General features: G+C 39.4%; 1 protein-coding gene across 1 annotated transcript in view; it reads left to right on the forward strand.

The window, feature by feature from the left end:
* Positions 1–17015, forward strand: part of LOC110014444 (neural-cadherin-like) — a 338096-nt gene that overhangs the window by 184930 nt on the left and 136151 nt on the right. The window contains exons 16-23 of the mRNA XM_023953704.1: positions 3101–3244; positions 7169–7289; positions 7706–7868; positions 8658–9326; positions 11804–11995; positions 13095–13538; positions 13623–13953; positions 15289–15382. Of these exons, the coding sequence (XP_023809472.1) occupies positions 3101–3244; positions 7169–7289; positions 7706–7868; positions 8658–9326; positions 11804–11995; positions 13095–13538; positions 13623–13953; positions 15289–15382 (2158 nt within the window). The remainder of the gene's footprint in view (positions 1–3100; positions 3245–7168; positions 7290–7705; positions 7869–8657; positions 9327–11803; positions 11996–13094; positions 13539–13622; positions 13954–15288; positions 15383–17015) is intronic.

Below are 17015 nucleotides of genomic sequence, written 5' to 3' on the forward strand. Positions count from 1 at the left end.
ACAAATAATGTTTTAATACTCTCAGAGGGAAAAATTCATTTATTCATTGAGTAACTTTACAGAACCACCAAAAACTGAGTCAGTTGTGGTAATTTTAGTGCTGTCATAAAATTATTGTAAGAAAATATAAAAGAATTCCAATCAGGCTGAGGGGTCTCAAACTAAAAAATCAATTTTTTTTCTTTTTGTAGTACAGTTTTCAAAACATATTCAGACATGAAAATGAATGGCTGCTTAAAACCAGATTGCTGCAAAACTCATAAATGCGGCTTAGACCTGCACCCCGTTTGTAAACCTGGTTCATATTGTTGAGGGTCCTAGCTGCGATCCCACAACAATAAAGATATCTTTTTTGGGGGGAAAAAATGCAAAAGAAAAAAAGAAATAAAGGTTTGAATGTGAACCAACCTTCCCTGAGGTTTTATCTCAATAAAAAAATTCTTTGGAGACACCAATCCAAGCATGGTATAGTTGAACATTGTCGAGGTTCCTGTTCGAATGGATTAGTGAAAAATGTTTGCCTTCCTATCCTTTGTGTAACCCTTGTGCTATCCTAGGCACTTAACATTGGGAGTTGGGTCATCTAGACCCACTAGACAGTGCGCTGAACCTTTTTTCTTCAATGATTTGTGATCTTCACTGGTGTCCATGGATTACATGAAATCCTCTTCACCTTTATCCACTTTTGTCATGGTGGGGAGAACCCGTCAATGCAAGGGTGGGGTCATCTAAGATACACAAGGGTTAAACCTGGTTTCTTTTGGCTTCAGCAGGGGTTAAACTTGCAAACAGGAGAACGTGCGTCAAGATAATTGTCCAGTTGTCGTCCAGTTTTTAAAGTACCGGTAGTCCCGACATATTGATGAATTCTTCACGAAGATATATTGTGGCCTAAAATGTTTATAAATCGAACAAAGATATATAATGTCATTTATGTCAAGGCCGTGTCACACAGCCAAATTTGCGCCTATTGCACGGATGAACATTGGTCATACGTGAGTATATGAGGAAAAAGTGAGATAAGTTGTGGTCTTAACATGAAATTTATACAGATGTATCACAAATGAAACACATTAAAACCACAGAAGAAGTACGAATACAGAAAGCAAAGAACATAGTGCGGCCGTGGTGCAGTGGTTGGGTGGTTGTCCTCTGATTAGAAGATTGCAGGTTCGATTCTTGCCCACCCATGTGTCAAAGTGTCCTTGGGCAAGGCACTAAACCCCACCTTGCCTCTGGTGGGAGGTTGGCGCCAGTGTTCGGCAGCGGAGCCGCCATCAGTGTGCGATTGGGTGAATGGGACTGTGACTGTAAAGCGCTTTTGGACTTCGCACAAGGTAGAAAAGCACTACGTCATTTACCAACATTAATTATGAACCATGCGTGATTATTGTACCGCATACGCAATATAAAAGTTATACATCAGTGGTACATGCATGACAATTCTGCTAGACATACGTGGAACGGTTGTGGAAAGCCATAAATTTGTATAAACTTTTCGCATAAAATCACACACAGAGTTACGAAACAACTGTGTATAAACCATGTAAAATACATATAAACTGTGTCAATCGACCAAAAATTACCAAATTCACGTAAAGACCCGTCAGCCAAAACCGTCGACGGACTTCTGCGCACAGACGGATGACGAACGCAAGACACATTTATGAATTATGTATATCACGCATGTATCACGAAAAACTGACATTTTATACCTAAAAAGTGCGCACATTGTATAAGTAAAGGGTGTGCGACACGTACTTAATAAACCAAGTAAAAGCAATTTGTTTTATTCACATTCAGTTTCCTTTATGAATGGAATAATTTTAAAGCCTCTTTTTTGAACTCAAAGTCTGGTTCCACGGTCCAGAAGAGACAGGCTGAAAGATTTTGCTTTGTGTCTGGAGTTTTTCTGGGTTTCTTTTATCCATGGGAACTTTTCGGAGGAAGATTCTGAGCTTTGCGTCACTCCTTTGAACATAATCTGTCTCCACTGCATCTGCATTTTCAGATTTAGGTGAACCTGATCTTCATCTAAAATTTGGCTTATTTCGAATCTTGACAGCCGATGCTGAAGTATTGCCCTTTAGAAAGCCATTTGTGCTCAGAACCACTTAATAGGATATTCTAAACCCCCTCCAAATCACAGTAACAAATTTAAATTGTACTATTTATTATTCTAGAACAGGTTTTTTCATTTATACCACAGACCTCGGTTAAAATTGTTCTTTTTTCCCCCCATTTTGTTAAAAAAAACTCTTCTAAGGAAGAAAAAGAAGATTCATGTGAGTAAGATACTTCAAAATCGTGTCGTGTACTCTGCAGATTTTACTGAGCAGATCAGAGAGAGCAGAGTCTCAGAGAGAGCTTTGATAAAACAATTTTCACAGGCAGAAGAGTGCTACTTCACAGCTAGCTGTGGCGTGGCTCCGACTAGAAGTGTTAAAACAAGGATAAGCAAGCGTCTCTGGCTGACATGAGATGGGGGTGAGCGACACGGTCGCTGTATCTGCTTGTCCAAGTCCTGCTCCATCGTCCTCCCCTCTCAGCCTCTCCTCTTCTCTGATGAGCCAACCTCTGGCATCTGCAGCTGGTTTTGTTTCAGCTCTGAGGGCCGCATTAGTAAGCTATTTGGCCTACCAACTGAATACCAGCTCTTCCGTCCTGGCTTTAATAATTAATCCCATCTTGAAGCTCTATTGCAAATTATGCTCATTTTGATAAAGATATCAAAGGAAGTGTGGTATGTTGCGTTGCACAACTACAGAGGCCTTTGCTGACACCCTCGGGGTGCGTCTAACTCAATTCCTGCCTGCGGCTGGATGCGGAACAGAGAAGGAAGCTGCTGAATTCTTCTGGTGAAATAGGCTGGAAAAAGACGAGTTGAATTGTGGGAAAAACAGATTGAAGATCTTCTAAAAGTGTGTAGATCAGCTTCTCGTCCCTGCTCGGCTGTGTATTGTAGTACATCGTTAAAGAAAGTCAGTTGTCACCATGTGACGAGGAGTCCAGATGTTCCCGTTCACATCCACTGAATAAGCATAACCCCATGTTTGATCTTCCTTTTCCTGCTTTTCTCCCTTTTTTTGTTTTGTTTCAGACACCGCATATGTTCGTGTTTTCATCAGCGACGTCAACGATAACAAGCCCGTGTTTGCACGTTCATCCTACGAGGTAGACGTGGACGAGGACGCTGATGTCGGGTTTGCCATCGTCACAGTCAGTGCCAACGACGGCGATGAAGGTGGGTGTCACCAGAGATGATGTCTGTGTAGGAAACCTCGCCTTATCAAACTCAATGGTGCGTAAACTGCATGAAAGGTGGGTTTATATGGTGAGGCTGGTTCTGTTCATCCATAATAAGAACTCATAAACTCTGGGCCATTGCCAAAGTGCACGGCTTTCATTGTTCAATCAGACTGAAGGCCTTTCTGAGGTTATAACGCCATAAAAGCAGAAGCAGTCACTGGGACACAATATGTGACCTTATCCTAATATTTTTCATTCTTTGTTGCTATGAGTAACTGCAATTTCCAGGGCTTTCTAGCAACTTTGAATAATTTCTTTTATGTAATCATTTGATTTAGTTAAAAAAAATGTGTGTTTTACTCTACTGTTAAATGTTCTGCATTGCAGTCAGTAGAATACGTGTGGAAACTCCTGCAGTTTTTGTTCCAATGTGATTTAACTATTACAAATGGCTAATTGATTGATTGATTAGTTGAATGATTGACTTGCATAGGTCCGATACACAAATAAACGAGCAGAAATGTGCTAACACTAAACTTAATGCAAATGTCTGTATTCATGAGGAATGAGTCTGAGTAAATAAAAAAACCTGAAAAAAGTAAAATTGCTCAAGTGCAAAGGACTCGGATGTCACCAGACATCTATTGTGAACTAGTGACATTTTCTGAATTTTCTGTAACATTGCCAAAGTGCTCAGAGTCACGGTGTGCAACACTACCACAAACAAATATGTTTTATTGATATTTTCTGTAGTTTGTCACACAGAAATGTCACCTTTACATTCACGCACCGCAGACCGCAGGTTGGATTTTATAAAGATATGTTTGCAAGAAAGCTTGCGTCGCCTCGTGTTCTAACTCTAGCTATACCTCTGCACATTTGCCTGCATCCGTACAATTTGGGGTTGAAATGTGAACCTGGTTCGACACTAAGATCAACAAACAGTTTTAAAAGGAGGCCTCAATGATTTATATTTACTCATTATAGGGGAGAAAAACCAAAGCAGCTACAAATAAAACCAAGAACAAAAAAAGATGGATGGACAGATGGATAGATGGACGGACGGACGGACGGACGGACGGATAGACGGACGGACGGACGGACGGACGGACGGATGGATGGATGGATGGACGGATGGATGGATGGATGGATGGACGGATGGATGGATGGATTTTCTTTTCAGTTTTGTGGAAGTAAAGTCAAGCACACATTTGTCAGGTCACATCTGCTTATTCAGCTTTTTTGTGAAACACATAAACGCTTCCAAATATCTTTGAAGTATTTTTCATCACTTTAGTAGTCCAGCTGCTGTGTGTGCAGAGTTGTTTGTATACATTTGCATACTGAACACAGTGGTGGATTCAGAAAATAGTGCCAGTTTTCTTGAAAAAGCCAGTAGTTTTATAATTCTTTTGGGATTATTGACCAGGCATTGGCCAACACTGAACAGGGAGAATGTGCTAATTATTCTTCATTAGAGTGAATATATTTAGAATGCATGAAGGACACTTAATCAGATCATATTGATTGGAGAGCCACAATATTCTTAATTGACAGAGGAAAACTAAGATGACTCAGAATCCTTAACTAAGCTCTGAAAACAAATTAAAAGTTTTATGTTGGTTTAGCTAAGTGTTTGGATTTTCGAAGTATTTGTAACACTGGAGGACCCAAAAAACATTATTTGGGCTTTTAAAGTTAATTTGAAAAATGTATTTTGTTTCTTTAATGTTTTCTTTCATTATGGGTAGCAGCAATAATGTTAATTATGAAATATATAAATATGTTTTTTTCTTTCTTTTGTTTATTAAAATGGCAAAGAAGAAGGGTGCAGAACATTTTTGGTGTATACTTAGGTTCTGCAGAGTGGCAGGAGTTCATGTCAGTTAAAGAATTGACTGAACACGTTGTTGGGTTTGGTGTTTAAGTACCAAAGGAGAGTAAAGAATTTAAAAGTTGAGGAAAATAACAGTAATTTTCTCTTCATTTGTTTGCTTAATTTTACTGCTGTTTTCTTAGTCTTGGCAATTTTTTTTTACTCAGAGGATTCTGGAAAACACTGTGGGGAAAATACAAAAAAAAGAAGAAAATTAGGGTGAAAAATCTAAGATACAATTGAATGTAATCCCAAATGTCCCATTTAAAATAAAAAGAGACAGACGGTACAAAACGATCTGGATAAGAGCATTCTCTCTTCTCCTTGCTTGACTTTCATCTCACTAATAAGCTGTGAATCTCCTCCAGTCCTCAGAGGCGTCTCCTTTCTCTTTTATATTAACTTTGGGGGTGCTGGATGCTGCGGTGATTGAGATGCAGACCTTGGCTTTAGTAGTAATTGCGTTGAGAGAAAAGTTTTGTCGATCAGCATCTAATAGATTACTTAAAATACTTTGCAGGGATAAAATACAAAGAGATTATTAAGTGAGTATGAGAGGAAAGTTCTGGGCAAAGAGAGAAAAAACATTTTCAGCTCGAGATTGATGGAATGGCAGATTTTTATCATTTGATGAAAATATTACTGTGGTGACAACCTGCAAATGTCAAATTTCTAAGAAAACACGCTTTTTTTGTTTGTTTGTTTCTCTCAAAGTCTGTGTTCCAAGCTTTTTACAAAATCAGTTGCTGATGAAACAAACACCCAAAACTACAGTTCACTTGCAAGTGAACTCTGGTGTGATTGAACAACACTGGAATCATACATTTAGAACACGTTTGCAAATCAAAGAGCAGAAGTGAACTGAAGAACATAAAATAAGCTTTTTTCATTTTGAGTATGAAAAAGAGTTTTAATCACAAAATGTTGATTAATCATGAAAATGTTTGGTGGATGCTTTGCGGTTTCTCCGCAGACAACCTTGAACTGTTGATGTGTATTTCTATTGTGTGTCTGATCTTTGTTGTGGAATACTAAAACATAATCTTGTATGTGAGCTGTACATTAAACAAATAAAAACAATTTAAATAAAATCTACTTAGTGTATGACCATTTGAGGACCAAAAGATCCGTATCTGACTTTATGTCAAACAAACACTCCCAATAATGAGCAGTTGTTGGAGCTATATGATATTTTCAGCCCGTGTTCGGGACTTAATTGTTTCAAAACAAAAGTCTTGTGAATCGTTTGGCAACAAAAGTAAAGCATTATTAACAAATAAAATATTCTTGTTCAGCTGAACATGTTAATGTTCTGTTGGAGTGTGTAAGAATACCAGAGTACTCTGGAGTCAAACAGTGATTTCAAACAAATCAATATAACAAAGTAAAGAATTAAATCTGCCCCAGCCTTTACCCTCACAATGCCTTTCACCGCAACATCGATATCTTTTCAGAACTTACCACTGTTAACAGTTAAACCTATAGCTGAGGGTACAGCAGACTGACCAGTGAGCTACTTTGGAGGGCCATTTTCAGCAAATAAGTAAACTATTTAGCTGACGAGATAAAGAGGAAAATTGGAGCAAGAAAACTTAATCTCTTCTGCCACTCTGTGTATACCCCGTCCAGACAGGAAATGATTAGATCCAACCAATAAATCTTTCACACTGCTTAGCTTCCAAAGCAAAGATCAAAAGAAAAACTCTGATTTGACTAAAGCTCACTTCAACCAACACTCTCTGGTAGCCTTAAGGTAGAAAAAAAAAACGTAATAGGCTGGCAAAGATTTTTTTAAAGATTTTTTAGAACAGTTGAGTGTTTTTAGCTGTTAAAGGATGTTTAAAAAAGAAAAGTTAGTTGACTTATTGAGTTATCCTCATTATAAACATTTAACTGCAATGTTGTGGTTATCTTCCCTCCAGAATTTGTCTTTTTAATAACCCAAGAAGTCAGTTCATCTTATAGACACAATGAATTAAAAAAAGCAAAGCTAGGGTTTGTTTTCTGACTTTTCATTCTCTTCATCATTGTGTTTGACTGCAGGTGGAAACGCCAAACTTCGCTACCAAATCACATCAGGAAACACCGGAGGCGTTTTTGATGTGGAGCCTGAGGTGGGCACTATCTTCATCGCTCAGCCTCTGGACTACGAGCACATCAAAAGGTACGGTTGCACTCCATATGAGGAAGACTTTGATGTTTTGTATCCGTTACTGTTTAACACCAGATTCATTTGAACATCACATGGATTTAGCAAACCTTTGAGGGTTTGCTGAGACTGGAGCTCTTTGTGGTTCTCATATTCTGCTCAGATACTTGGGTTTGGGGCAGCAGTGGTCATAAGATGCTTTAGGATTCAAAGCAGGTCAGATGTCACGCTATGTTAATCCGCAGACGGCAGGAAGTGATGTTGACTGTGTCAACCTTAAAACTGTCCAGAAGCTCATGTCCGGTGCACTTGGTGGGATTCTAGAGACTCGTAACTCACAGCCGCATTGTCCAGGTTACCAGAAAGCAGATAAACATGGGATGAGGACTGTTAATGTTTGGAAAACACTCAGAACTTCCATTTCTCTCCAGGTACAAGCTTCACGTCTTAGCCTCGGATGGAAAGTGGGAAGATTACACAACAGTGACGGTTAACGTAGTTAACAAAAACGACGAGGCCCCGGTGTTCACGGTCAACGAATACTACGGCAGCGTGACAGAGGAGATGGATGGTTCCCCTGTGTTTGTGCTGCAGGTACAACCCTCTTTGTTTTAAAGTCTTTTACAGTCCTGTTTTTACCTGGAATATTAGTAAAATTTTAACTTTCAGCCAGAACTCATCCTGTTATCACATGTTTTACTATAATCTGCACAGATTAAAATGCCAGAAAAATACTCTGGCAGCTTTCTGCATGACACCACTTGACACAAACCCAGGATTTGTTTTAATTAAGTCAAATTCGTTCTACAGGCAGAGATGGATGACAGAAGGTCGCCTCACACATCCATGAGTGGATTCACAACAATGTTAAAAAAGCAAGCAAAATTAAAAAATCAAAAGCCTTTTGAAATGTTGTGCAATTATGTAAATGTACAAAAATTAATTATACTAAAATATGAAAGTTTACCTTGATTATTTATTAGCAGTTACAACAAAGTAGTTGCAAAGAAAAATCCTTGATGATAGAGACAATCTGGCTTCAAAAGGAACCTGCTCCCCTAAAAAAAACCTCATATTTCTGTTCAAACAGTTTACAGTTATTTTTTCAGGAAGAGCACTCCATAAAAGCCGGTAAACTGGGTTTTACATCGCACTACGGTTACTGCTCAGTTGAAGCACCTTTGCTTACATTGTAATTTGCTACGGTTGAGTGTAAAGGAGATAAAAGTGCACCAGAGGAAGAAGGGAGAGCTAAGGATGGAAAAATCAAATTTTCTACCAGAGTTCTGAACTACAAAGAGGCTAACTGTCAAAAAATCTTCCAAATCAGCAGAATTTCCATAAATGTGTCTGTCAAAAACTAAAGTGCTTGTTTTGTTTTAGGTAACAGCTTCTGACCCAGACAAGGATGCTGACCAAGAGGCGCTGCGGTACTCTCTCCATGGCCAGGGGGCAGAGAGCGAGTTCATAATCGACGAGGTGACGGGAAAGATCTACGCCCACCAGACTTTAGATCGGGAAGAGCGAGCTGTTTGGCGTTTTGTTGTTTTAGCAACAGATGAGGGCGGAGAAGGTCTGACTGGCTTCACAGATGTCATCATCAATGTGTGGGACATCAATGACAACGCCCCCGTCTTCACCTGCGCTCTCAGCTGCCATGGGGAGGTGGCAGAGAACTCGCCAATGGGGGCAACAGTGATGGACATGACCGCGACTGACCTGGATGACTCTGCAGTGGGGCAGAATGCTGTACTTTCTTACCGTATTGTAGGAACTGTTGATGCCACGAGCACCGCGGTAGGAGGAGTGACCCCGTTCTCAGAGGTGTTCAGTATCAATCCCACCACAGGGACCATCAGCGTAGGGATGGGAGGTCTGGACAGGGAGCAGGTGGAGTCGTATCTGCTGGTTGTGGAGGCCAGAGATGGGGGTGGGATGACAGGAACCGGAACTGCGACCATTCATATCAAGGATGTGAATGACCACGCTCCACGATTTATAGATCACTCGTGCCGGGTCAAGATCTCAGAAAGCGCTGAGCCTAACTCAGAGGTGAGTCAGCAGGATTTTCCTTTGATTTTTTTTTTTTCAACAGAAATTCATTAAACATCACAAAAGAAAACATGTATTGTTTGTGTAGAACATCTAGAACATATTTAACCATCCTACCTTTCTGCAAAGACTTGCAATCTTGGCTTTTTTCCATCATAATCTCCAAGCATTGACCTGTTGACTCTTGCTCTGGAGTGCTTCAGCTGGATTCTCTTCTCAAAACACTGTACTACTATTATTATGAATATGTTTATCAAGCAAAATATGTTGAAAACCCAGATAATCCAGCAGAGTTTAGAATAACATTTACAATTTGATAAGTCAGCCAAACCTTTATTTAATGAGGGTTGAGTATATCTAAACACTTCAGGATTTAATATCATACAACCTTTTTCTGGCTCAAAAAGTTGGACTCATCTCTGTAAAGAACACGGATTCTTCACATTCAAGCAGGGTTGCCTTTATTAGTGATTATTAAAGGGCCTATATCATGTCAAATAAACTTTTAGGTGTATTATAATGTTCATTCCTCACAAAAAAACAATCCAAAGCGGGATTTTGATCCATTCATGGTTCTCTGAGCTTTAGCCCCTCCCAATCCATGAAAACGAGTGGGTCCTCACAGGCTGACGTAGATAAGTGAGAACCGCCCCTTCCAGGAAGAGTCTGCGCTGTCAGCACCGCCCCCAGGCTAACACACCCACTTTCTCCATGGAGCTAGTGGTGCTCGGCTATACACTTTCATTTTATATGTAAATCCGTCTTTGCAAAAGTTCAGATGTTGTTTGTTTTCGTGGGCAAAACACTGACACGCTGCCGCGGCCGACTCTAGGTTGATATCATGAAATGGGCGGCACCCAAAAGGAGAGAAAGCCGGAGCCTCTGAGATCCAGTTGTCTTACTTCAGGGTAGAAAAATGATTTGCGAAAATAACTCATATTTCCTAATAAATTATTCTTCAGTGTGCCAAAGGTAATGCATTATCATGTATATGGAAATAGTTTTCTTCAAAAAGCTTAAGAAAAACAAGATATAGACCCTTTAGCAGTCTTGAGTCACAAAACCATTGACTGTGTAATACAACTGGACGGATCGTGTGTGATGTCACCGATAGAAAATGCTTCGCTTCGGGTTCCAACCAAATTAAGTCAATTTAGTCGCAGTTTTTCCGCAATACATCTGTCACCGTGTTGAAACCAGATGTCCTCATTAAGACGTGATTGGTCCATCTATGTTTCTATGGCAACCCCTGTTTTCAACCAGGAGTGAACATGTTAGATGGACCTTTCCACTGAAAGAGAATCTGTCAATCAATTGCTTCAAATATTTGACACCAAGTCATATACTTTTTTACTAAGGCATCTCTGATTGGTAAGTTTATATTTTTTTAATTACTTGCACTACAGCAAAAGTATCATGAAAAAAATTAGGATTAGCAATAACATGTTAATAAACGGTAGTAGAGCAAGAACAATGATTCCGAGCAATCGAATGACTGAGTAATGCCTGTTAATTTCTGTATAGAAGTCTATGGGATATTGGCTTTTTGATACCAGCGGGTACTTCCTATCTGAAATGGAAGGGGGAAGGGGTTGATCAGTCCAGTTCTCAATTACTGCCAATGCTTGAAACACATGTTTTCCAAAGAATTCACAAAGTATTCATCCAAAAAGAAAATCCATTCTCGTACTTTTTGGCCAACAGGCAAGGTTAGCTCTAAATATTCCTCGTTTCACAAGGGCATATAGCATTTTTGGCTTAGACATTTAGCTCTTTGTAATCCGAGCCCCTGAGTGTGCTTTTGACAGAAAAGAAGCTGACACATAAACTCCCGAAAAACCACAATCAAGGCGGCTGACTGGTTACAGAGTGAGAATCCAGTCATGCAACAAAACACAACGTCAATGAAATGAGTCACATACAATCAATAGAGGCTGCCACTGAGTTCAATCAGATGCTTGTATTTAAACCAATTATGTCTTTGAAGGCTATTATAGCTAAATGCTGTATAAGGTGTGAACATTATGTGCAAAAAAAGTATTTTTTGCCTAGTAACAATTCTCCAAAGGGTAATGTTTGCCCCCACTTATATATATGCAAATCAAATCAGCATACCTGTAGAATATATTAAGCAAATAGCTATAAGTCAATACATGGAGCTTGGGCAGGAGATGTTAAGAGTTGCAAATGTGTTTTGCAAACAGTTTGTCCTGTAAACAAAGGCTAATCAGCTAAATCAGACTCAGGCTCAGATGAAAACTGCAACACAAATTTTATGGTACGTGTATATACACACACATAAATATGTTGTATATATATATAACGTTGGTAAGAAACTTTTAGGTTCTTCACTTTTTCAATAAAATACTTATCCATTCCTTTTTTTTATTTGAAGGTAAACTATATTTTAACCTTCACAGTCATCTCAGTTTTTTTCCCAGCATCCATTATTTCCATCTGTCACTGCTCATTCTCAGGTTCTGGGGCTCTCAGCGGAGGACAGAGACACTGGGGAAAACGCCCAGCTGACCTTCAGCATCGTGGCTGGAGACCCAGAGCAGAAGTTCTACATGGTCAGTCACAAGCAGGAGCAGCGCGGCGTCCTGAAGCTGAAGAAGCGCCTGGACTATGAGCGGCACAGCGAGCAGAGGTTCAACCTCACACTTAAGGTGAGTGGGACTTCCGCAAATCCCAGCAGGTGTGTCATGTTTTCCTTTCTAAATCTACAAGATCTTATAAGTAAGCAGTGTATTTGTATGGAAAACATAGTCTTAGTTTAAAGTGTTAAAAAAAATATAGGCATAGACGAGCAGCAATGGCTGAAGTTTGTTTCCAATTGGATGCAGTTTCCAGAAAACGCATGAAAATTCCTGTAAATATTGTTTTTATGTAAGAATTTTATGCAAAAGTTAGTTGATTTTAAATTGTAAAACCAAAACTTACCATCACCTTTTCTGAAAAGGAAATTCTCATATGACAGATTCCTAATGATCATACGTTTCAAAAAGTTACTTCCATCTTCTTTAGATCTACTTTCAAAACATCCCCAGTGGGTCTTTTGATCGTGATTATGACGTTTTTAACCAAAAAAAAAAAAAAAAAAAAAAAAAAAAAACAGTGCCGTTTTCGAGGGCATATTTTCTGCAGAGCAGCAGAAATTTATTCGAAATTTACCTCTGAGATGTGGGCGGTACCCTTCCTGCAGAGCAACCCCACTGCCCTTCCCCTCCTATTTATCAAAGCTTGTGGCCTGCACAACGTGTTTTCTATGTCACAATTTGGCTCCTTTTTCAATAAAATGTTTTGATTAACAACGATTTGAATAAAGAAGTACCGGTACTCAGAAATGCAAATTTAAGCTTAATTTCTGTTATAAATGTCATCCATCATCGCAAAAATGCAACAATAACATGTTAAAAACACCAAAAACAGAATTTTCACTGAAGTGGGTCTTAAACCTTTTTTTCAGCACTTTGTTATGGTTTTTGAACCAAACCATTAGAGTCCAAATTAAGGGTTTCTTTTTCAAATTCACAAGGCAGTTCTTGGCTGTGATCAACCTATGGATAATATTTAACTGTAAACTTCAATGCCACACAGCAGACACGCTGGGGGATGAGCGTATCTTGTTTTGCACTATATTAGATGGAAACAGAACAGTACGGATATGTCTCCATGAGACGAATAATCAATTACAGACAGCAACCCTCCATTATTTTAATTTGAAAACCTTCCTCCATAGCGGTACCAGTGTGATCTGTGTTTTAGGTGGAAGACCTGGACTTCTCCAGCCTTCTGCAATGCGTGGTAGAAGTTGAGGACTTCAATGACCATGCACCTGTCTTTATTCCACACTTCCTGTCACTGGCGCCACTGCCCGAGGACATCTCTGTGGGAACCAGTGTGGCCCGTTTGGTGGCCAGTGACTCAGATTCAGGCCAGAACCGGGACATCACCTATAGCCTGTCTGCAGAATCGGACCCTGACGGGCTGTTCACCATTGATCAGTCGGGTGTGCTGTCGGTTGCACGACCACTGGATCGAGAGAAAGTAGCACAGCATCACTTGGTTGTCATGGCAACCGATCACGGGGTTCCAGCACTAACAGGAAGTGCAACAGTTCAGCTGCCTCTATTGGATATAAACGATAACGGACCAGAATTTGAGGCTGCCTACAGCCCAGTAGTGTTTGAGAATGTGGCAGGACCACAGGTAGGTGGAGCTTGTTTTCCACGTGTGAATCTGATGCTGTGAAATTTAACAAATCAACAATTCATCCTCCGTCTCCTTGTTTAGGTAGTGAGGTTGAACCAAACGTCCACCCTTCTCCGAGCCATAGACCTAGACTCCCCCGAGAACGGAGCACCGTTCCACTTCAGCGTGCCTGCTGACTATCGCCATGGCAACGATTTCTACCTGCAGGATAACCTGAACGGAACTGCAACTCTGACTGCCCTGAGGACATTTGACCGCGAGCGGCAGAAGGAGTTCTTAATTCCTGTCGTCATAAGGGACAGTGGTCATCCAGCCCAAACAGTGACCAGCACTCTGACTGTGACCATTGGTGACCAAAATGACCACGAGCACGTGGCAGGCGAGAAACACATTTTCATCAACAGTCATAGAGGTGAGAGGGCTTTTTGTTCTCTTTAAGGGGGTGTTATGTTGGCATTGGATACCTTAAAAAAGAAAAAAATATGTTGTTTCTTTAAAGACATTTTCAAACCGTTTCTTTATATTTTTTTAAGGGTCAACAAATCAAAAATAAAAATAGTTATAAAACTATTAATTCTGTCTCAGTTATTTTTCTAAGTTCATCTGACTTTAATTTAGCTTTATGCTTGGATTAGTTTCATGAGTTGAATTTAACCTACTCAATGAACCAATTTAATAAAGTGGTAGAGTGTTTACCTTGAGACTGGGATGTCGTCAGTTCCAATCCAGTCAAGTCATACCAAAGACTAAGAATGGGACCCGACGCCTTCCTGCCTGACAGTCGGACGGTTAAATGGTTAACTTTGGACAAAGCTTTAGCTGTCCAGTAGACTTTCCAGTGTTTTAAAGAGATTTATTTTAAAATTGGTAATAATTCTAGCTTGGTCTGATTTGTCCTACCTAATGTGAACCTCATGTGAACAGGCAAAAATAAACTACATTAAATGGCTGCTGTTTGTCAATTCTAATAACTTGAATGTATAAAGATATATTTTAAACCTTTTATATATTTCTCATTTACCCTTGTGCTGTGTTTTGAAAATGTAATTTTAGAAATATGAAATAAAAACCAATACAGTAGTCCCTCACTATATTACAATCTAACATTTGTGATCTTGAGGTTTCGTGGGTCTTCATGTTCTGCGTCCTGATTGGCCCTTGACCTTATCAATTAATCTCCTCCATGCCATCTCTCCTGTACAAATGCGTTTTGAATGCTGCTTTCTCAGTGGTTCTTTTTGGCATCAGTGTGTTATGTCTGTGCATCACATTGTTCTATGTAGGTGTTACCTAAGCAAGCCCAGACAGTTTATCCCGCGGTTCATCACATCAAGCTCAGTCCTGTTTAGACCTCACAGCAAAGCTGTGCTATGAAAGACCTTTTCTACTGCTGAATCACAGTTGATCATGTTCATTGATGGTATTTCACTTAAAAAGACAGCACCTCAGTTCATTTAAGTTTTTTAAAGAGCTTCTAATAAAAAAAAATTAAAAAAACGTTAATAAAATCTGTCATTGAAATTGACGTTTTCAAAGTTTGATGTTTTTTTTTGAATAAATCACAATTAAAAGGATTTTTTTTAAACGCCGTCAAACAGTAATTTTATTATTGGGTCTAACACTGACCTAACACAAAACAGTGAAGCCTAAAGACTGAGCATGAGGCTTTTCTTTAGATTTGTATTTCTTGTACCATTTGCCACATAACCAGCATTAGCTCATGATGCGATTCATCCTCTTTGTGCAGGTCGAATGCCAACAACGGTGCTTGGAAAGGTTTACTCTCCTGACCCCGATGATTGGGACAACAAGACCTACGTGTTTGAAGGACACGTGCCAAGGTAAAGCATTCAGACCATCAACACTTTTACCTTAGACGTGATGGGAAAATCTGAAAACATGTAATCTAACTTAAATAGACGTAGAACATAGACAGAGTAGAAAGACAAACTTGTGGTTTATTGTTTGATTCACGGTTGTTAAGCTTTAAACTAACTTTAATTAAACATAAATGATTGCATTTTCTCAGTAAGGTCACCATGGAGTAAAAGGACCAAACTGATTTTTTTTTTACCTTAATGTAATCTGTTAGGACGTCAAATTGTGTAACAGAAAGTTCCTAAATAGACTATGATGATGGTTGGAATATTATCTGTGGCTCAAACTTTGAGGTCTTTGCCTCTCAAAGCACCTTCAGACACGTCTGCCTCACAAAGATACACACAGACTTATCTGAAAAGGCCTTACACCACGATATATGCTCTTTTTTATGCTTGCATGCAGATTATTTGGATCCAGTGAAAAAAGCTGGTTGAATCTGGATCACATAAGCTGTCTGGCAGGCTGAACAGAGATATATGCAGCAGAAAATATTAGTACTACTCAATATTATTCGATTCTAACTAGACAGTCATAAACTCAGTTAACCTAAAATTGAATCCAAACTCTAATTGTGTTGATTTCACAGCAACCATTTCTAAATTGCTTCCATTCATCTCTTTTTTCTGATTTTCTGCTGTCGTAAATCAGTTTAAAGATGAAATTCACTTTTTCAATTCATACAATAAAAGCTTTAAATAGCTTTAAAACTCTTTCAAAGCCAGCTTTGTTTGTTGACTTTTTCTCCTTTCTTTATTTATTAACTGTAAAAAGATCAACAGATTCAAACTCAGGTCACAATCTTTTGTTTTTGGGAGATAATCTTGATCTTTTTAATTTTCCAGTTTTGGACCAGTATCTAAATGTTTTTTGTGTAAATATTCAGGAAAAATTGTTCGTTTTAAGCTGCTGTTTTTTCCAAAAGAATTGGCGAATGAGCAAAATACTGATGTGGACGATTTTGTGTTTTATTTTGTCAGACAGCTGCTGTTTGGACTTGTTTAGTTTAATAGGTCTGGCAGAAATCAGGCTTTTCCACCAAAACATCCTGTTATTTCCAGTTTATTGATGATATTTATTTCTTTAAATCATGGAATGATTTGACCTTTCCAGGGTGTCCCCTGCCTCCGGTCATGAGTGGCCGGGATAGACTATGGAAGCTCTGTGACCCCGAAAGGGAACAAACGGATTTGAAAATGAATGAATGAATAAATTGGCCGTGGTGCAGCGGTAGGGCAGTCGACCCATGATCGTAATATCGCAGGCTCGATTCCCGCCTTGCACGCCTATGTGTCGAAGTGTCCTTGGGCAAGACACTGCACCCCACCTTGCCTCTGGTGGGAGCTTGGCGCCAGTGTTCGGCAGCGGAGCCGCCATCAGTGTGTGAATGTGTGTGTGCATGTGTGTGTGCATGGGTGAATGGGATTGTGACTGTAAAGCGCTTGGGGCCTTCGAAAGAGGGTAGAAAGCGCTATATAAGTGCAACTGATGTATAACTTTTATATTGAGTACATGGCGCACATATCACATTTAAATAACGTTATTGACACACGAATCATTAATGCATTGCATGTAAACAGGGAAATAATCACACGG

This window comes from Oryzias latipes, chromosome 3, assembly GCF_002234675.1.
Source record: "Oryzias latipes chromosome 3, ASM223467v1".
In the NCBI taxonomy this organism is placed as follows: Eukaryota; Metazoa; Chordata; class Actinopteri; order Beloniformes; family Adrianichthyidae; genus Oryzias; species Oryzias latipes.